Source organism: Balaenoptera acutorostrata, chromosome 5 (assembly GCF_949987535.1).
Source record: "Balaenoptera acutorostrata chromosome 5, mBalAcu1.1, whole genome shotgun sequence".
In the NCBI taxonomy this organism is placed as follows: Eukaryota; Metazoa; Chordata; class Mammalia; order Artiodactyla; family Balaenopteridae; genus Balaenoptera; species Balaenoptera acutorostrata.
In genome coordinates, this window is record NC_080068.1 from 51,567,233 (window position 1) to 51,589,374 (window position 22,142).

The 22,142-nt window shown below is 42.7% G+C and overlaps 1 protein-coding gene across 1 annotated transcript in view; it reads right to left on the minus strand.

Moving 5' to 3' along the window:
- Positions 1–21,197, minus strand: part of PARM1 (prostate androgen-regulated mucin-like protein 1) — a 104,377-nt gene extending 83,180 nt beyond the window's left edge. Inside the window, exon 1 of the mRNA XM_007179820.2 lies at positions 20,919–21,197. Coding sequence (XP_007179882.2) covers positions 20,919–20,961 — 43 coding nt within the window. The 5' untranslated portion in view covers positions 20,962–21,197. The remainder of the gene's footprint in view (positions 1–20,918) is intronic.
- Between the last annotated feature and the right edge of the window lie 945 nt (positions 21,198–22,142).

The following is a 22,142-nucleotide window of genomic DNA, read 5'->3' on the forward strand; positions in this document are numbered from 1 at the left end:
TCCTCTACCACTGTGGTGACAGAATCAAACTAGCTGAAGCTGAGCCATTCTTACCTTTGTACTGGCAAAACACTCTCTATTGTCTTATATATCTATGCCCAGATGTAAATCTTTCAGAAGTTAAAATCAAAACAAATAAATCATGTATCTCCCAGTGCATTATCATGCCCTTTCAGCACAGCCTGATCACAAAAATATCTCTTCCAGCCACTTAATGTCATATAACTACTTAGGAAAAAGGTTTAACGTTGGCAAAAGGTAATAGAATAATTATTGGGTTTCAGTTCCTACGGAATTTGCAAAAAGCCAGTAAGACATAGGGAGAAATAATAGCCTTTTTTGTCCTAAATCTTCCTCGTAGTTCCCCAACTTTGAAATAGGCTATGTATGCTTCTGGAAAAAAAAAAAAAGAAGTCCACAAAAAAAGTTCTTGTAAAAAAGGTGTAGGTTGCATTTAGAACTGGGGAGGAGTTCAGTCTTGGTATTTTCTTGCTGGTCAGAGATATATTCGTCCTTTGCTTGGCATGGGGAAAGATTCTGAACTTGTAGAAAATTCTTCAAATCTACCCTCCAGGGAACGCACTGTTTATGTTACCGCAGAATTTATTTTGCAGACAGCTTTCTCGCCAATGCACAAGTCTGTGAAAATGGTCTGACCTGACAACATATTTCCCAGTCTGTGCACCCCTCGTCTACCCCCAATGCCCTGAGAACACTGTAGAGACAGCTGTGCTGCCACGAACAGGTGCAAAGTTGGCGTCGTGAGATCAGCCTGGAGTTCTGACTCTGCCCTTTTCTCTGTGACTTTGGGTTGTGTCACCTCACGTCTATGAGTCTCGGTTTTTCTCATCTATATAATGGGGGTGCTGGCTGGCTGCCAAGAGCTTGTGAGTACTGAGTGTCAGTGTGCGCCGGAAAGCTCTGTGGAAACCATAAGATGCTATGTGAATGTTTTTATTAGAATTTAAGGAGCAGGAGTCTAACGAATTGTATACTCAGGGCAGTATTTTCCATTTTTAGATTGAAATTCATACCTGCCACTAGTCCAATTAACTTTGGATCATTTTCGGGGGGGCCTAGAGTTTGGAGACCTTAAGTAACACAAGTGGCTTCCAAAATACTGAGCTGCGTGCAGGAATATGTAGCTTTTATGACATTCTATATAACACACTGTAATGGAAAGAAAACCAGTCCAGGAAGTCAAAACACCCATGGCTGACTCCCCAGGTTCTCACTGACCGCCTCAGTGACACATCTCTGAGCCACTTTGCTCTTCCCCTCCCCACTTCTATAGCCTTCATTTGAAAAGACAATCTCCACCTTTGTGGGTGACCCAAGGCGAGGTGAATGCATGTAATAATAATCTGTACTTTGAAAGCCACAGCCCAAATAAACATAAGCCAGCACTACTGCAGTGTAAGGGCGCCCTCAAGCACCACACCACCTCTAGGTACCTTATGAACTGTCAAAGAAAGAGTAAATCCTTTAAGGGTTAAATGAATCACCCAATGAATATTAGATGCTCTTAAATTTATTGGAGAGCCAGAGTTCAAGTACTGGATACAATCTATGGAACGTCTCCCAAGAAAAAAAAGGCACATAAGTTCATTCATGCAATGTTGGATACGATGTTTTGTGAATTTCCTGGAGCTCATTTATGGATCATCTAAATTTGGTAGGTCTCAGGTTAAGAATCTGTTTTAGATCATAAAGAGTAGATGCTAAAGCTCATCTCATTTAATCCTCTTATTTAAGAGATGACAAATGGAGGCATGCAACTTATCAGTGACCTTACCATAAATGTTAGATATGGTTTTAAATATGCTGTTTTTTTTCCAATTTAAAAAATCAGCAACCCACATAAGAGTACAGAGAAAGCTCAGCTATTCGGACTATTTCATTTACCAGAATATTTACTTCATCATCCCTGTTAAATCAAGACCAGCTTATGCATATCTTATCCATTTTCCATACCGTAAATTGAATTTATACCTTGAAATGATGCCGTGTAGCAAGGAAGCACAGACTGCATTAATCCAATGTCCCATTGAAAGCCAAACTGCTAATGCTTTTAGAAGGATACTTTATCCACTAGGGCTTAAACCTAAATTCTTAGATGAATTCAGATCTAACTGCTAATCAGGTTTCCTGAATTTACACAGCTTCTGGCTAATTGCCTGTGTTCTGCCAGATTCCTCATCAAAAATAAAAATCAAGTGTTGCTTAAGTCTGATGCTAAGAAAAGTGCATTTTTTTATAAAAATAAAATCAAGAAAATGCGTGAACAATATAATTTGCACATTTAGGAATCTGGGTAATGAGGGCCAACATTCCCATTGCAGATTGGGATTTGGTGCCTATTTTTTATTCACTGTCAGCACGAACGGTGGAAATGGCTCTTTTGCGGGTGCAGCAGGGTTGGCTGTGTCTTCTGAACACAATGTTGGGACAGGCCATCAGCATCACAAGTGAAAAGAAAACAGGCAGGTAGAACCCTTGCGTTTACAGCATGGTCCGATCGCCACATAGCGCATTGTAATTGCAACACTGCAGCATTTCTTTTGTTGGACATTTTGAGTCAAACAAGGTCATATTTGGGTTAAACACCCGGCAGTTAAGTGCTCAGCAAAGAACATAGGTGCCTTTCCACATCCAGCGGTAAAGTTTCATCAGTACGGCTTGGCACAGCTGTACGGAAGATAAATGATGTCACTTTGGCTAGCGAAGACCTGACAAAGTACAACTGGCACACGCCAACGAGCCCGTCTCTCTAATTCAAGTTTTATGTGCCTTCCTAGAAAGCCAACCCTGATTAAGTCAAAGGGAAATTGAGTCTTTTCCCTAGAATTCCTGTCCCTTCATACATCATCTCAGAAGGCTTTGCGTTTTTCCTGGGTAGTTCTTGTTCTTTTTTTTTTTTAATTGAAGTATAGTTGATTTACAATGTTGTGTTAATTACTGCTGTACAGCAAAGTGATTCAGTTATACATCTAAATATATATTTTCTTTTTTTATATATTCTTTTCCATTACGATTTATCATAGGATACTGAATATAGTTCCCTGAGCTGTACAGTAGGACCTTGTTGTTCATCCATATATAATGGCTTACATCTGCTAAACCCAGCCTCCCACTCCATCCCCCCCCAATCCCCTCCCCCTTGGCAACCACCGGTCTGTTCTCTATGTCCGTGAATCTGTTTCTGTTTCATAGATAGGTTCACTTGTGTCATATTTTAGATTCCACATATAAGTGATATCACATGGTATTTGTCTTTCTCTTTCTGACTTACTTCACTTAGTATGATCATCTCCAGTTGCATCCATGTTGCTGAAAATGGCATTATTTCATTCTTTTTTTAATGGCTGAGTAGTATTCCTGGGTAGTTCTTGATTAAATAGTGAATGATCTCTTCCCAGTGATTTTGAGAAGAATTTATTGTGGGTATTGAGCCTTAGCGCTTCACAAGGTATATTCCAGGTCTACTCCTGGTTTCTGCCTCATGTGTCATGGATTCTCAAGCAGCAGCCATACTACCCTCAGAGAGCAGGTTTCGAGGTGGCCAGGCCAGCTACCATACAGTTGGTGGTCTCCAAATCAGCCAGCTTGACTTGCCAAGGGAAACAAGATGTTTCACCAGACGTGACCCACTTTCCTTCTTCTTCCTGTCAGGTCCCTTTGGGGTTCGAGCCCCAGCTGGCTCATCTGCTTTCCTCAGTCAAATGTCTCTGGAGAGGCCAGGATGCTCTCAGATGTCAGTAACGGTGGGGATCACTTTTCAAACTTTCATGTTTCTTGTCACTTCTTTCATTCTGGAAGAATTATCCTAAAGTCCAATCTTCCATGGAAAAGTTTGGTCATTCCAAGCATGTGCCCCAAACCAGATACATGAGCTGGCTGACCTGCTCACCATTATATAACCTCAGATTTCCTGATTAACTCCTTTAATCTTAATTGTTTTAGAAAAAAATTCAAAGCTTCTAAAGCTCTTTACTCCTACTCTCTTGGGCACTGACATTGGGTCCCAGGCTGTCTTACCACATTGCTTTGGCGAAACAATGGCTCTCCCTGGGATTTTAAAAATATAATGAGGCTGTTCTCTTGCTTTGTAACTTTTTATCTCAGCGTGAACTCAGCTCTCATCAAGGAGTTGTGTTTATAGTGTCAGAGCTTTAAAAGTTTTTTTTTTTTTATTCTTTTAAGAATAACCCAAATCAATAAAGGCTTCAGTAGACCTCTCAGTTTTCTTAGAATATTTCTCTTGCCTATATAAGCAAAACTATCTAAGTAATTAAATCTCCTATAAGTGAAATTATATTTTTTCCAAGGGAAAGACTTTCCAGTGTTGATTTTCACTCTGATTTATAAGGAAAGCTATGATTCCAAAAAACCATTGAATAGGCAGCTACAGAACCAAATAAATGCCCATGTTCTACCTAATTAATATCCTAGTTATTAATCAGAAGACATGGATGCACATGATTATGGCTGTTCCATGTGTAGGATAACATGCTATTTTATGGGGAGGAAGTGTTAAATTTTACATATTACAGAAAAAGTATGAATCCACTGAATATCAATTTTCCCTGAAAAAGAGTAGGCTACTTGGTCTCCTCCTTTTAAAATTCTTCTAAATATTTTAGTAAGGAAGGAAGCAGGTAAGAAAGGAGGGAAACACACATCCTACCTACAAATACACACACAGACACACACTGCCGCACACTTTTCATGTTGGCAGACAGAAATCCACTGTTCTACAATGTCACAATTTCTACGTTTTTCCACGAAAGATTCCTGTGACCTCCTGTGTCCCACATGCAATAATACATTACTCAGAACTGAGGAAAAGAGACTTTTTAGGGAGTGGATCATACCGTCTCTGCACAGAGGGGAAAGGTATGGTATCTATAAGCAATGAGCTCCACCGCCGAAGACCAGAAACTATTTTCATCTCCTGGCACTTTTTGCTGTTTCTTTTCTCTTCCTGAGTCTACCTCATCCCCAAGGTTGCACACAATATAGTATTAAGCATGGCAGAGAAAAAGTGACACAGTGCCCTCCAAATAGTACACATGCTACTAGCCATGTCCAAATCAGAATGTTCCTGAAGCATCTAGAGGCCTCTCACAGTTGGCAGACTGGCTGAGTAAGTTCTGAGTAAGGAGAACTGCTATTGCTTAGGACAACCCATTCTGTGTGGGTCTCTAAGGAGGGCCATTAAAAATCTCATTAATGTAGACCTTTGGTTTTCAGTGAGCCTGGTAAGTTTAGAAATATGTGAAGGCATTTCCTCCCTCTTCCTTTCTTCCCTTCTTTTTTTTCCTCTATTTTTCTCTTATTTTGCTTGTCACAATTCCTGTAAGGTACTACTGTGATTTAGCATTCAAGGCCAAGGGATGCTATCCACGTGTTATATCCCCTCCAAATGCCCAGAGCACTCTGGTTGAGAAATACCTGATTTAAACAGTCTCAATCAACCTTCTACCATCAAGAGAAATAAATAGATAAGTAAACAAGTAAATAAAAAATACGAGGTGACAGCAGCTGCTATCTTGAATAAAAGTAACTCATAATTGATTAGGTTATTAACTGCTCCTTTTATCAGTGGAGGAGGGTCTTTCATGAACATGGCTTAGATGTGAAAATAATATAGCAGGTATGGGTTGAAGTGTGTCCCTGCAAAAAGACATGTTGAACCCCTAACTAGGGGGTACTTAGTACCTGTGAATGTGACCTTAGTTGGGAATCCGGTCTTGGCAGATGTAATCAAGTTAAGATGAGGGCATACCGAGTAAGGGTGGGCCCTAATCCAATCAAGACTAAATGACTAGTATCCTTATGAGAAGGGAATCGAAACAGACTCAGAGGGAAAAAGGCCACGTGAAGAGGCAGAGATCAGAGTTAATACTTTCACAAGCCAACGAACACCCGGGGCTACCAGAAACTGGTAGAAGCAAAGAAGGATCCTCCCCTTGAGTCTTTGAAGGGAGCATGGTCCTGCTGAAACCTTGATTTTTAAACTTCTAGTTTCCAAAACGGTGAGAGAATCAATTTCTGTTGTTTTAAGCCATCCAAGTTTGTGGTCATTTGTTATGGCAACCCTAAGACGATAATAGCTAACCTATATTTGTCCCAAGCTTGGAAGGTTGGCATAGTTCAAGGAAGCAAGGAGTTCGCAGCAAACTGGGGCGAGTAATGTTTGGGGACAGACACTTACTAACCGGCAACCTCTGCTGGGTAACTGAGAAGCCAGGAGAAGATTTCCCCTTCTATCCAGGAAGGTACACTACCTTTTTTTAAAAAAATTAATTAATTAATTTATTTTGGCTGTGTTGGGTCTTCGTGTCTGTGCGAGGACTTTCTCTAGTTGTGGCAAGCAGGGGTCACTCTTCATTGCGGTGCACAGGCCTTTCATTGTCACGGCCTCTTTGTTGCGGGGCACAGGCTCCAGACGCGCAGGCTCAGTAGTTGTGGTTCACGGGCCCAGTTGCTCCGCGGCATGTGGGATCTTCCCAGACCAGGGCTCAAACCCGTGTCCCCTGCATTGGCAGGCAGATTCTCAACCACTGCGCCACCAGGGAAGCCCTACACTACCTTTTAAATTCCTCTAACTGTGAATCCTTGAAAGACAATCTTCACTGGATTCACTTAGCCCGAGTGAAATTTTATTTCATAAAGACGTGCAGGTAAGGGTGGTCCCCCAAAGGTAGCAAGCTTGTCTGGAAGTTGACTCTGATTCCTTTCCAGATCTCCCGTGCTGATGTGTGATGGCGTGAAGCAGGCTAACTGGATCTCCTCTCCTTTCTGTGCTACCCTGGGGGCCTTTCGGTGTTCAGTGCATTCACCGTGCCTCGCACTGTGCAACTCCTCATCCAGGTGATGTCCCAGCTTCCAGGCCACTTTCCACTATCTCAAGGTAATCTGTCCTCTAGGTCACTCCCTCAGGCTCCATGCTCATCTACACGCCAGCGCATGGCAATATGGTGATCTTCTATTTCCACTATGCCGTCTTCGTTAGCTGGAATACTTGTATGGAGACAGTCAGTTATCCCATCATCTAATATTTGGTCACCCAGTGTACACCTCATAAAATAAATGCTTAAGATCAATCAATCAATTGAAATAATTCTTTTATCTATTATTTTTCAAAATAGTGTGTTGGTTAATTAGCATCCTCTAATGGAGATCAGTGAAGTTTTGTGTAATCATTGATTTATTTCTGGTACCATTATGAACTCATGAGCTTAAACAATGTGATTCAGTCCATTGAAATTATCCTTATGGATGCTCCAGCTGTTCTATCTTTGGCCAGTGGGAGCCTCATTAAATGGTTCTGAGTCCTTTTGACAGGAGGCTCGTAGTCTTTGATAACATCCCTGCTGTCTGGTATAACAAGATCCTCCAGGCTCATCTTATACATTTCCTAACCCCGACCTGGAGTTAGCCATTTCTCCTGGAGCCTTTATTCCTTGTACTGGAAATAAAATTTAGCAACCACCATCTGAACACCTGGATGACTCTTAGGCAGATCCGAGTCTGCTTCTCCTTCTTTGGAGGGAAGCAAGCCATTTGGCCTGGCTTGAATGAGTCCCACAAGAGCTGCTAGAGACTGTGAGAAGAGAAAGCATGACAAGTGACCATTTGGAGTTACTGTAACAGTTCAGGATGAAATGATAAGGTTCTCAACCAAGGCTGTAGCTGTGGGGATGGCGAAGAGGATCAGAGCTGGGAGAGATTCTAGAGACTAAATTTACACAAGTGGACTTATCAACTGATTTGGCAGTTCAAGGCAGAAGACAGCAGACCTGGGTTCAAAGCCTAGCTCTGTCACTCACCGACTGTGAGATCTGCATCTCATTACTCAACTTCTGAGACTTAACAACCTGAACTACAAAATGGGAATAGACTGCCTATCTCTCGGGGTGGTTGGGAGGATTAGATGAAGTTGCAGATGAAATGAACATAGTATAAAGCGTGATAGCTACGACAGCTAAAAATTAAACATGTGAATTTCCCCTCTTCCCAACAGGCCTAGATTTTTCTACAAAATGAAGGGGTTGGCCCAGATCACACCAAAGCCTCTTCCAGCCCTGTCTGCTCCAGCCCCCTCTCTCTAGTATTGTTCTCTGATAATGCCATGGAGTATTAATAATGTATCTCCTAGCATTTACCTAAACCACATTTTATTGATTATTTTATTGAAAAGATGATATAACAGATTCAATGTTGCCAAAAGGAAAATAAACTGTATATTCTTCTGAGGGCTGTTTTTCTTATTTGACATCAAAGTTGACAAATTTCATTTTAGAAAAACTTAGAGTGATGTTTTAATTTAAAATTGCTTCCATAAGTGACCAACACTGAAGATATTAAAAACTAACAAAGTACCTTAAACACTGATCAGTTAGCTCAGAGCCTCTTAAAATACTTTCCAAGATGGTTGTCCTGATTAATGATTTATGCAGCACTCTGGCTTTAGAAAATATAATATTACTTTGTCAATTCCTTCCCAGAACCTTCTTGCCCATTAAGTCAGTGATATCCTGTAAACCTTTCTGAAGTTATTTGTTTTTCTAAGATCTTATTTTTGAGGACTCTGTTGGAAGGATTTTTGAATCAAGATTTTGAGGACAGTAGTAGCCATCTAGCACTTACTAGAGCCACATTGACTGCTGATAAAGAGGGATTAAAATACTGATTATAACTTTACTTTTTAAATTGTGAAGGCAATACAAACATTAAAATAAACTTCAGGCCGAACAAATGAGCATAAAAAGTGAGACTGACCCAAAACTCATTGGACGGAAATAACCAGTGCAAACTTCTAAACTCTTTTCTCCATAGGCACACACATGACGTTTTAACTATTTTATCATGAGGTCCATTTTATTCCTTCGCTTGCTCTTTCGATATGTTGTGAAATATAAAGTTGCAATATAGTAGTTCAATATACTGTCACCATTTCTACCTGTCAGTACGTAAATGAGCCACCTCATTCTTTTAAGCAATTGCTGAATATTGCCCAGTTGAATGAACATGGAACTGTTCATTATGATCTGACTAGTACCTTATAATTACACATTTACTTTGCTCCCAATTTATTAATATTTTTAAAAAGATCTTTTGGGATTGACATATATACACTAATATGTATAACATGGATAACTAATAAAAAAAAAAGTTCTTAACCAAGACAAACAAATAAGACTTAATCGGGTCTGGACAGGGGATGGATATATTCTTGTCAATTTCTGTGTATGTTTATAGTTTCCATAATAAAAAATGAAAAACAAATCAGTGCTTGAGTGCAACTTTGAAAAACTGTTATAAAACGAGAGACAACTGTCACGGACATTCAACTTTTTTTTTTTTTTTAAACTTTTGGGTTTATTTTTTATTTATTTATTTTTATTTATGGCTGTGTTGGGTCTTCGTCTCTGTGCGAGGGCTTTCTCTAGTTGCGGCAAGCGGGGGCCACTCTTCATCGCGGTGCGCGGGCCTCTCACTATCGCGGCCTCTCTTGTTGCGGAGCACAGGCTCCAGACGCGCAGGCTCAGTAGTTGTGGCTCACGGGCCCAGTCGCTCCGCGGCATGTGGGATCTTCCCAGACCAGGGCTCGAACCCGTGTCCCCTGCATTAGCAGGCAGATTCTCAACCACTGCGCCACCAGGGAAGCCCCATTCAACTTTTTTTAAACAAAGACTTGGCTGTAAATTTCTGAATGTCAAAACCCCCATCTCCCCTCTGCCTGATAACTCTATCCTCGGTGATGCAGTAATTTTTGCTCTTTTAGCAGCCACACTTGGCTTTGAGATTTTGGGTGTCACAAGCCTCCTCTTGTCAATATCTGTTCCTTTTCCTTCCAGTGGCACTCACGACCCCAGACACAGTTCCCGGTCGGTCCTGCAGCACAAGGGCCGGCCTCCCCTCCTTGCCCCTCCTCTGTTCACGGTCCATCCTTTTCTTCAAGATGGTGGAGCGTCTTCCCACCTCAAGAATGGACAAGTGACCTCACTGAACAAGCAAGGAGCATGTTTTTCATATAAAGAATCATCTTTTCCCTTCTTTGGTTGGTTTATAGGTTGCTCTTCAAGTTGATATCATCTTAAATTTTACTATTATCCCTTAGGCTTCAAGACCAGTATGTTGTTCTTCTTCAAGATCATGTTCTTTTTGGCAGCTGCTAAATGAGTAGATGTTTTTATTTAAGCCAGAAAGTAACAGGAGTCTTTGTTGGGTGCTGAAGCTGGGGGATATGCCAGCCTGGGTGACTTTAACACCAGCCACGCCGAGGGGTGTCAGCCCTGCAGGGTGGGGAACAAGTGCACGCAGGATACAGGTCTGATTTTAGTCAGGACGTCCCATCACGTCTATCTATCGCTTGGACTAAAACACAGTTCATATTTCAGAATCACCAATGAAGGCAGAAAGAGTCTGTAAGGCCAGGAAATCTCCTATTCTGTCCTTCAGCTTATTTGTGACTAACTTACACCCTCAACACTCAGCATTTGAATTGACTTAACTTCCTCAGATGTTACTGGGACATTGCCAGTCATGCCTCCCTTCGACTTAAATCACTTTCATCACCAGGCTCTTTTTAGCTATTCAGAAAATTCTCAAAAATGTTCAAATAGTAGAAGTATCTTTACCTTCTCTAGCTGAGCTCAAAGGTGACATTTTCTTAATTGGCCAGAGAGTTTAAGAAGTTTCAGCTATTTTCAAGTGATAGCCATGGTAAAAAATAAAAGGCTTACATTTTTAAAAGAAGTGTTTTATATGTGCATAGCTTTAGAAAAGCTGATTTTCAAGTTTAGCTTTTGTAACCCTCAATGAAAACGAAAAGACTGACTCTTTTTTAAAAACAGCTATTTGGAAACACTAGACACAAGCACTTGATAGTAAGCAAGTTTGCCAATGTCTCCTTTTGGGGGGATCTAAGGTGAAATTTAAATTAAGTCTTCATTGTGCCAGCCCTCAAAAATGTATTTTAATCCTTCAATTCAACAAATATTTTGAGTACCCACCTTAGTGCCACACAGCACTGGGGATACTACAACAAACAAGAGAGACAAAAATCCCAGGACGGGGGGACTAGGGATGAAGGAAGACAGATATTAAAGGAAAAAGTAGAAGCAAGAGGCAGATGAGGGGCAATGGGAATATGGTGTTGGCAGGCAGAACAGACTGCAATTTAAAAATGTTGGTCAAGAAGAATAAAAGAAATCAAAGAGCAAAAAATGCATGTTCTATGAGGTCCAGATTAAGAAGCATTGATGAAACTGACCAAAGCAAGGCTTGCTATTTTTAGTATGTATTACACATTTTCTTAATAAAATAAGATTGTCCACATGATTAACCTCTGGTGGCTTTTGAGCAGAAATTCAGGATAAAGATCAGGTTTCCAGGACTGACTGTAAATATGTTCATCCTTTGGGAACACAGGAAAGGAAATCTAATGATGCAGAAATAATCATAGAGCAGCAAGGAAAGAAAGAGACCAGAAGGAGAAGTGCAGACTGGATGCTACAGCCAAAGAGCCTGAAGTCAGTAATCAAACACCTCCTCAAAGTATGCTTGACAATTTCAAAGGGTGGGGGAAATAAAAGAGTAACTGACAAAAAAAAAAAAAAAAAAATGTTGGTAAGGTAAGTCTCACTGAGAAGGTGACATCTGAGCAAAGGTTTTAGGAAGGTGAGGGAATTAACCACATGTATATTTAGAGAAAATATGTTCCAGAGAGAGGAACCAGCCATGGCGTGCAATAAGGAAACCAGTGTGGCTGGTGTCAGGGGAGCAGAGGAGAGATAGGAGCCCTGGTCCAAGATGAAGGGGGAGCAGCTCAAGTGGGTCTGGATGGCTGATTTAAGGACTTGGGCTGAGATTTCACTCTGAGCACAGCAGAAAGCCATTGCAGAGCTGCGAACAGAGCAATGTCATCATCTGATACATTTCCACTGGATCGACAGCTGCTCTCTAGAGACCAGACCTTAGGAGGGAAAGGGTAAAAGCTGAGCGGCCCGAGAGGAGGCCCCTGCAGGATTCCGGGAGAAAGAGGATGGGGGCTCACACCACAGACAGCAATGGAGGTGGCAGAAAGTGTCTGATTTTATGTATTTTAAAGGTAGGGTGAACAGATTTTCTTGAAGCATTGGATGAGGGGTGTTGAGAGAAAAAGAGACTCAAAGATGACTCACGATTTTCAGCCTAAGCAACTGGAAAGTTGGAGTTGCCATTAATTGGGATGGGGAAGGCTTCTGCTAGGGACTATTCTGGGAGAAAAGTCCAAGAGTTCATATTTGGATGTGTTGCGTTTGAGATGACTGTGAGATGGTCAGCTACTGATTTTCTTCTGACCAAGTCAAAGTTAATCACCCTCAAAGAACATGAGGGTAGACTTCTATTTTGTTCATTGCTTATCTCCAGAGCCTTAGACAACACATGAAGATTCTCCATTAAAAATTAATTTAACAGGGACTTCCCTGGTGGTCCAGTGGTTAAGGATCTGCCTTCCAATGAAGTGGACATGGGTTTGATCCCTGGTTGGGGAACTGAGATCCCACATGCCACAATGAAGATCCCGCAGGCCGCAACTAAGACCCGACACAACCAAATAAGTAAAGAAGTAAAGAAATAAATAAATTTATGAAAAAATTAATTTAACAAATATTTGCTAGGCACTCATTACATGTCTTGCTCTGTTCTCCATGCTGGGGACACAGCTGGGACAAAACAGCTAAAATTCTCATGCATCTTATATTCTAGGAGTGTGAGCCGGACGTGCAAATGAAGTAAAATAAAATAAATCTATGCATTGTTTAATAAACTTTTGTTGAATGTTTACTCACATGGCACTTGATGTGTATTATCATAACTCTCCAAGGAGGAGACCGAGACCCCAGAGTTGACATCACACCAGCCTGTCTTCCTCCAAAGCCTCTTCCACCATACCATGTAGCCTCTCAGAGAAAGTAACACAAATCCCATCCTCATTGGGTAAATACCAGGGTTGTGTTTCTCTTCAAATAAGCATTGAACGGGGGAATCTGCTCAAAATAGGACTCTTCGCGAAGAGCAGTCTAGGAGGCCAGCCCGGAAGCGGGCAACCCCAGGTCACTCAGCCCTCCTTCATGCAACCAAACCACGCAGCTGAATTCCTCTTGACATTTCAGGGCATTTTCTTATTCTTCTGCCCCTTTCACAATGCTGAGGGTACCTGAATTACCTGCCATTAAGGGCTGTCACATCGTTTCCTCTGAAAGGTTCAATTTGCAGCCTTTCACAAAACTAGAAAGGTGTACTAAAAGAGGCTTGATGTGCATATAAATTTGAGGAGGAATCTCTTATCTCCTTCGCCTAAAAATGAAACTTGATGAATCTTCCATTCCCAGTAGCAGCATCAAGGAGGTGGTTTGGTCTTTAGCAGCCCCCAATAATTTCAACAATCACTTGCCCCTTGTTCAGCCACCAGACATTCTCTCCATCTCATGCAACAGACCACTCCTAGCCTCTTCCACGTGTCCTACGCAGAAATTCTGAAACAGCCATGGCCCCTGCCCTCTGTCCATTTCTTATCCAGTTTCCACATGAAATGTGATATCACACTTCCTTCCCCTCCTACATTTCCTAGAAGGTAAACGGTGAATGATCATTTATCCTCAAAAACTGATAATTCTTTCTCATGCTCAGACCTGTCTGAACAGTTCTTCAAAACGGACAATTCCACGGCTCTCTCCTCTGGAATGCCATCTCTGACAACACTGTCATTTTTAAGACCAAACATGCTGAGTTCCCTTTGGTTGGGTGATGGCCTTATTCAGCTTGATGTTACCTCTCATGCAGCTGACCCATCAACAGCAAGAATTTCCATGACCAGCCGAGTATGTGATCCACCAGTAACTTGCCTCTTTTCCTAAACCAACAAAGAGGTGTTCAAGTCCACCAGATTTCTTTAGGACCTTCTCATGGACAAATGGGCTTTGAGACTCCCTCATGTAATTCTGAGATGTACTGAGTCCTCTCCTAATGTGACACATTACCTTAGCGCAATAGGATGACCAGAGTCTTAAACATTTCCCTAAACACATATAGCTTTTGCATGGTGAATAAAGAGGACATCCTTTTATCCTTACAATAATTGTTACTGCTCTTCCTAAAGAATCTAAATTACAGTATAAAGCAAGAATCATATAGTGTGGAGGGTTTAACAATGAAATAACTGTTCAACGCCAGTATAATGGTATCTGCCTGCTGTCTATCTGTGGATCACAAAAGCTTTTCCAATGGAAAACGAAAAGATTTTATAAGGGGCAGACAACCCCAGTAAACAACCCATCGTGGATAAAACAGTGGGTGAAAAAACTCTCTCAGGAATGAGGTTATGCTTCCGGACTACACAAGCTGCCAAGAATATCATAATTTTAAAGGTAACATATATTTTAATAACCCCATACAGGGAAATATAATATGTTCTATCCAGTGAGAAGCTTGAATGATAGCTTTAAGTTTACAACCATGGCCAAAAAAATGAAAAATCAATCAAACAAAACCTTCTCTCCTCCAGTTCTTCTCAGGTGCAACACCTGCCCTAAAGTTTCTGTGCCCTTATTTCCTCCTTGATGGAAAAGAAAATCAGGTGTCAGAATTTGGACTGTAAATGGAAGATATTATCATAAAGCTGTATTCTGTCATTCATCTTATTTTGTATTGAAGAGACGTGTTTTCTAAATATCACACCTGGTAACTTTCCACAATTTTTTTTTCCACTTAACAATTACCTAGTCACAGATTTGGCCTTAAGTATAAAGGTGCAAATTTCCACCACAGTCTAATTGCTGAAAGGATTTTTTTCCCCAATCTGCCTTGAAATTCTGTCTAATATGCTGCTTCAGGCTCCATATAGCCACAGATTTCAAGTGATACCTATAGACCTATCCTGTAGGAATTATGCAAACCTTATATAATAATTGTGAGATGTGTTAAGATCCTGGCACAGAAGACAGCATTGAAATCCAAAGCTGTTCTATTAACTTTCTTTTTTAATCAGCTGCCAGCTGGATTCTGGAAGGCCCTTAGTTCCAGCTCCTATGCAAGAACACTGTTACCATTTCAAATAGTATACTGTTTTTTGTTTTTTTTTTTTAAAGGAAAGGTCACAAAAGGGTAGAGTAATGTAGCCTCAGGGAGGCTACAGAAATCCCACCGATTGTTCAGAAAAACATAACAGTGCACAGTAAATGGATATGCAATCCAATTCAAAATGTTCCATTGGAGAGCTGCCTCTGAATCCTAACGTTATAAGTTGCTTTCAGAGAGACAGAGCTGCTTTGAAATCTCCGAGTCATCTTCCCATGAACAGATTGTGATGAATGAATGAAATGGAGTGGGGTGGCTAAAGCCGGGTGGGGCAGGGTTCAAAATAAAGCCAGTCCTATGTCAAACCCATTGCACTGATGAACCACACATGGAAGGCCAAAGGTAGGGTTGCTAGAAGAAATACAGGATGATCAGTTACCTTTGAATTCAAGATAAACAACGAAGAATTATTTAGCTTAAGTGTGTCCCAAGTACTATGTGGGATAGACTTAGAATTCACTATTTATTTGAAATCCAAATTGGGCTGGGCAACCTGTATTTTTAATTGCTAAATCTGGCAACACTAGCCAAAGGAAAATTAAAACAGCTTATTTTCAATTGACATTATGCCACCTTGCACCAATGAAAAACACAGATGAAAACAATTATATAATCGCCTATTTTGTTGTAATGGTTTCTATTACTTATAAAATAGCATAAGTCTCAAGGTTTATAAACGATATTAAAACAGGTAAAAGAAATGGGCTACGCTGCTATAAAGGATCATGAAGACTGTTTAAAGATCCACACATCAGAAAATCTGATGTTACATCAATCCCCGTCATTTAAATAATTTAAGCTGTGACTACGAAATGTAATGCCATGAACTACATACACAAATCTGTCTTATTTTATAGTAACTCTACTTGCACATTAACTGGATGATAACCTATTAGCCCTGCATTTCCAACTAAAAAGCAATCATTGCATAAGGCAGGTACCCACTATTTGCCTACCTCTTTTCATAACCACTGCTGTCTTCTAAATGAAACATTAATTTTTTCTAGGCAACTGTTTTATTCAATACCTTGCTAGCAAAGCAAAGACAGTCATCTCTCTGTATCTGTGGGATCTGCATCTGTGGATTCAATCAACCTCGGGCCGAAAATATTGGGAAAAAAATTCCAGAATCCAAAAAGCAAAACTTGAACTTGCCACATGCTGGCAACTATTTCCACAGCATTTACATTGCGTTAGGTATTATAAGCAACCTAGAGATGATTTAGAGTATACAGGAGGATGTGTGTAGGTTATATGCAAATACTATACCATTTTATATAAGAAACTTGAGCATCTGAGGATTTTGGTATGGGGGCCAGGTTCTGGATACTTAGGGGTGACTATATTTGATTCCTAAACTAACGTATCCAATTTCAGTAACAGATAACTTCTAAAAGGGAGAAAACCATCGTAAATGTTACAGCAGGATTCCTTTCATTTGGGTGTTAAAACAGTCAATCCACTTTGAAAATATTTTTTAAATGTCCCTCTTCGTTGTTTCCAGTGGATGCTGTACCCCCCAGCCCCACCCCTGTCCCCCCAAAAATTGTAGTTTAAGAAAATCTGCTCAAATAGTGTAAATATTTGGCCAATATTTTTCTTATAAAAGCACAAGCACAATGAAAGCACCACTAGACCAGGCCCAAATGATCAAGTTAAATTAGAGATCTGGCCATTATTGATGTTTTTGGATTCTGGAGAGAGCCATTCTGGATCATTCATACGCCATGAAATGCCTTTTCCTAAGTTGTTTGATCTGAATTATCCAAAACTTGTGGCTCTGGGAACCTGACCTTAAGGTTTAGCTGAGTTGGGCTTTTGAAACACACCAGTCTGCAAAAGACTTTGTGGAAGAAATAACATCTTCCATGAGACTTTACTTCTGTTTGTTACTGAGTGTTTTTTGGACTGTTGTGCTAAATTTGAACTGGCACATTATTAACCTTTTCAAATTAGGCATTTAGTAGGCTCAGTTGAATCTTTTCTTAATTTGCACATGAATGTTTGCCAGAACAGCTGGCATTGTGCTGGAATATTAGTTTAAATCTTCAATTTACATAGTCCAAGCACAAACACATAAACTTTGGAGAGGATGACCTAATTGGTGCCGAACACAGTCAACTTTATTAATAAGAATAATAGCAACAACGATCGCTAATACTTATTGAGCGCTTACTATGTCCCAGGCATTATAGGTATATTCAGTTATTTACCACTTTCAACAGTCTGATGAAGTTTTATTTCCCCAATTTTGTCGATAAGAAAACTTGAGTGGTTAGATTACGTGCCCTAAATTATACAATTAGTAAGTAGTAAAACTTCGCTGTGTACTGAGGCAATCTAGCTGCAGAATCTGCAGCCGTGCTTCACCACTTCGCAACACTGTCTCAGTAAATCTATCCCATAATTATGGAGAACTTCCACCTTCTCAGGCAGGTTTCACAGCGAAGGAGGTGTCACTTTGTGACACAGACTTCAGGGGAATAGGAGGTAACCAGGCTAAAGGCATGCAAGCCACCCTTCACCTCCACTCCCAACCAACCATAGGCAACCTTGCCGTTCCCATAAATGTGTGTGCATTTTTTGGTTTATTTTTAACATGTTTATGATAAGATTTACGATATGGCTTTAATATGCTTATGATAAAGCCCTGCCATATATCAGGACCTATACTGAGAACAGAGCCATAAATGTGTAGGGTGGGGTCTTCCTTTGAGGATAAGGACATTCGAGATGTTAGTCACTTGGAGAAGAGCTAGCTGACAGGCCTGGGACACAAATAGGCTCTCTAGCTGGGTGGCAGACTGGAATCTAGCTCTGCTGGTCTTGATCACCATGGGGCCAATAAGTCAGCTTGGGTAATGGGGCAGAATGCAGTACTCTCCCTGGGGTGGGGCAGACAGGGCAGAACCTAAGGCAGGAAAAACCGGGTCAAGGGATTTTTTGCCTCTCTTACCTATGCTTGTTTCCCCTTGAACTCCTTGAATGTTTGGAAAAGGACTTTGGGAAGTTCCAGTATACCTCAGATGTCTCAGTGAGGGAATTTTTTAATATATTGAGCCATAGAGCACTGGAGAACAGCATCGACAGTGGTGGGAATGAAAGAATTGAATCTAGAGAGGAGAGAGAGAGGGATGAAGATGGAAGCTTCCTGTGGCCTGCCATCCTCCCTCCCTTCTTGGTTCTGCTGCCTGCCCTTGGAGGTTCTGGCTTGTAATTTAGGGGCAGTACTCCTGTATGCCTAGAGTACTGGCCTTAGAGGTGTTTGGGAACGGTTTGTAAAATAGCCATGCTAGTTTTCTACCGCAATCAACTCTGAGAGAACTGAAGACAGCCCAAGATTTCTCTCTTCCTTCTTTTTAAAATACAAGTGAATAAGTGTAGAGATCTACTTTTGCTGTGTTGTTGACAATGCACAGGTATTTACAAGTGTCCATTATACAGGCTGGAGAAAACACTATGTATATGTATTGAGTAGATTTATTAAGCTAAAAAAGTCCCCTGCTAAGCCCCATTCCTGGCTCAAGAAAGTATCACCTCAAGAGTTTTACAAAAAATTTCCTGAATCCTCTAAAGATAGAGGGGGGAGGGAAAAAAGCAACTGCCTGATGAAACTAACTAGAGCTTTGCCAAGGGAGCCCCAGGATGGTCCACTGAAACACGCATGCCACTTTCATTTCAAGAACCGTTGTCCCTCTCTCCTTTACAACTTTTTCTAGAAAAGTTATATTTTAGTTTCTCAAAACACCTTACTTTGGGATGTAAACAACCTTGTACGGTATTTATGCCTATTTTTATATTATTTTCCTGATAACTTATTGCAAGTAGCTCTAACAACACACTGACCCCCAAAGAGATTCCTTCTGAGGCACAAACTCAGAGGAAAGGACGCTTCATCACTCTGTTAGGGAGATGTACTCAGAAACATAACTATGTCTTCCGGGGTCAGGGGAACCCCAGAACTGGGAGGCTGTGATCTTCTTGGTTCTGACCTCGACACATGTGTGCAGGGATGAGTGAGGCCGCTCAGCGGGTCCCCAGCTACCAGCCTCCTCAGTCTGGGCCGTGAACAAGGTCAAGATTCTTGCCGCAGCAATAGCGATGCTAAACGCTAAAACTGGCCAAGAAAAAAAAAAAAAAAAAAAAAATATATATATATATATATATATCTTGAGCTCCTTAGGGAGAAAAAAACCCCGCAATACACTGCCTTAGTAGGGTTAATCCCGGCGTTGCCAACTGCCAGAGCTGTTAAAAAAACAAAAATTAAAGACAAGCCACTAAATAAAATTAGCCAACAAACCTACCTACCAGCTCTACTGGCTCACTGAAGGTTTTCTGAGCCTCAAGCCTCAAGAAAGGATTTCTAGAGAGGAGAAAGAAAGGCACCTTTCCTGTCATTTCGTAAACGTCTCTTGGCAATCCCGGGGCTAGGGAGTCAGCTGTCACACTTGGGGATACAGGCGCTCCCAGCCTGGCTGGAGCAACCAAAAGCGGCAGGGGACCGGGAACGCTCTGCGGACGCACCTCCAAACCTTGCAGACACCAGAGAGAAAAGGGAGCTTTCTCATGCGTTCAGCAAGTAGAGGAAAAAGACTCGCTCTAGCCTCAAGTTGGGAAACTTTTCCTCAAAACTGCATTATCCTTTGTGAGCTGCCTGGAAACCCCTAGCTTCTTTTCAAGGGATTGTAACGACTTGTGTCCACGATTACAGGAACCCAAGCAATTCAGGAGGAAAAGAAATACACACACGGAGTACAAGCATGAGTAAATGGTTATGTATGTGGCTTTGGAACATTCTTATCTAAACACGCCGGTGTCCCCGCACTCGGGCTGCTTTTTCCACCAGTGCCTCATCCGTAGTCAGTTGTCCCTTGTCTGCCTACATTTTCTGGAAAAACTGGATACCCCACCCTCAGACTTAAAGCGCTGTTCTGAATCTCTCCTCTGCGCCCACCAAGCCGAGCTCAGTCCTCCGGCTCCTCTCTCCCCAGGCCCTGCTTGGAGGCCGCTGCCATCCGTGGTCCTGAGGCCAGCGATGCGCGCGTGGGGAAGCCGTCCCGAGGGTGAGTGTGTGTAGGGGGAGTGGGTGGAATGGGGAGGATGCTAGTTTTCGCCAAGTTAACAGTTTCTGCCAGGGCACATATTTTGGGGGAGTTTCCGGGCCACAGGGTAGAATTGCAAATCCCCAGGGGTGATCACGAGCTCGAGCCGGGTCGGAGCAGCTGCCGTGAGGCTGTTAAGGCCGCATCACCCCCACGCGTAACTAGGAAGGGTCGCCGGAGACCAAAGACCACCGAATCTCGGGGAACGCAAACCAGTCCCGCCGGGTGCGCGGCCACGGCTTAAAGCTTTCCCAGATGCGATCCCCCCTTCTTCTCCTTCTTATCCCTCCCCGAGTCCAACCGCGTCAACCGGTCTGTCTGGTGCCCAACTCTGGCAAGGTGTGCTCGGAGACCCGAGAAGCCTCTAGTCTCAGTCCGTGTCGCCAACCCGGGTTTCAAACGCGTCGTGAAGCCACCTGTTTCACAAAGCCCGGAGTTTGTACGGGCGCGGGCTGCGGCCGGAAGAACCCTGTCATCCCCTCGCTCCGGCTCGGCCCAGGATCTCCAAAAACGCACGTCGCTCTAAATCCAAGTGCGCACGCAGCTTTGCGAAACGCTGGAGGCTCGCACCTCTCCGGCCACCCGCGCGCGGCGACTTATTTTCCGGTCTCCCCGGTTCAGCCCCCGCCCCCAGCGCTGGTCGCCGAGCCAGCCCTCCGCCAGATCGGCGCCCCAAAATACCTGCCGTGAAGACGCAGAGAGCGAAGAGAGTCTTGTAGACCATGGTACCCTGGGGTTTGGTGCCGAACCCGGCGCGGGCAGCGGGAGAGTTTGCCGGGACTGACCGAGCGCCCAGAGCGCGGGCAGCTCCTTCTCTGTCCGCTGGCTGCGGTGGGAGCCGGGCGAGCGGGCGGCTCGGGCGGCGGTAGGGGAAGCTAGGCGAGCGCCGCGCGTCTCCGTCAGCTGCTTGTACTCCGGCGACCGGCGCGCTTCTGCTCCATCCCAGCCGCCCGGGCCGCCTCCGCCGCCGCCAAACCCCTCCCACCCGGGTCCCGCGGAGATGACTAGGCCACCCCTGGCCTTTCCTCTCCCAGCCCTCGTGTCCCGGGAGTCCCGGCCCAGGGCGGCCTCTGCTGGACAGTCAGGGCGCGAGACCCGAGTTTTGACCCGGTTCAGCAAATGTTTGGGGCGGCTGGCACTGTGCTGGGAACTAAGGGGAGGCAGAGAAGTGGGAGCAGATTTCTGCCCTCGGGAATTGATCTCAGCTTTTCTTACAGGAGTGACAACCTTTAAACACGTGACCGTGTACCATCTTAGGTGTCACCTCGAAGAGCCAAGACCCCACTACTGTAAGAGAGCGTACACTTCTTTCCAAGTATGAGAACCTTTTCCTTTTCTTTCATTTCTCCAAACGTTCCTGCGTGTACATTAAACCCTCACACACATTCAACCCCACTGCATTTCCTGGTGCCTGAGCCAGGATGTCTGCCTTCCTACTCAGCTTCGTAGGAGAAGAAACAGTACTAATGTCAGGTAACAGTGATCATGCGATAATTATGAGCCAGGCACCCTACTGGGTGTTGTACCATGATGCTTCTAACAACCCTACCGCATAAGAATTATTATTTCATTTTAAAGATAAAAAACTAAGGCACCGAGAAGTTAGGTAATGTGCTCAAGGTCACATAGCTGGTAAGGGCTGGATCCCGTAACTGAAGAGTTTGTGTACCAGGACATAATAACAAAGGCTGACATTTCCTGAGAATTGCTGTGTGCTAGACAACTGTGCTGTACAGGTATTAACCAAGTCAAGTTCTCAGAACAATTCTTTGTGAAGTGGGCACTATGATAGCTTCATTTTCAGGGGACAAAATGAAAGCATGGAGAGGTTTAAGTACTTGCCCAAGGTCACACAACTAGCTAATGGTACAGATAAGATACCTGCCTAGGGACCTGGGGTCATCC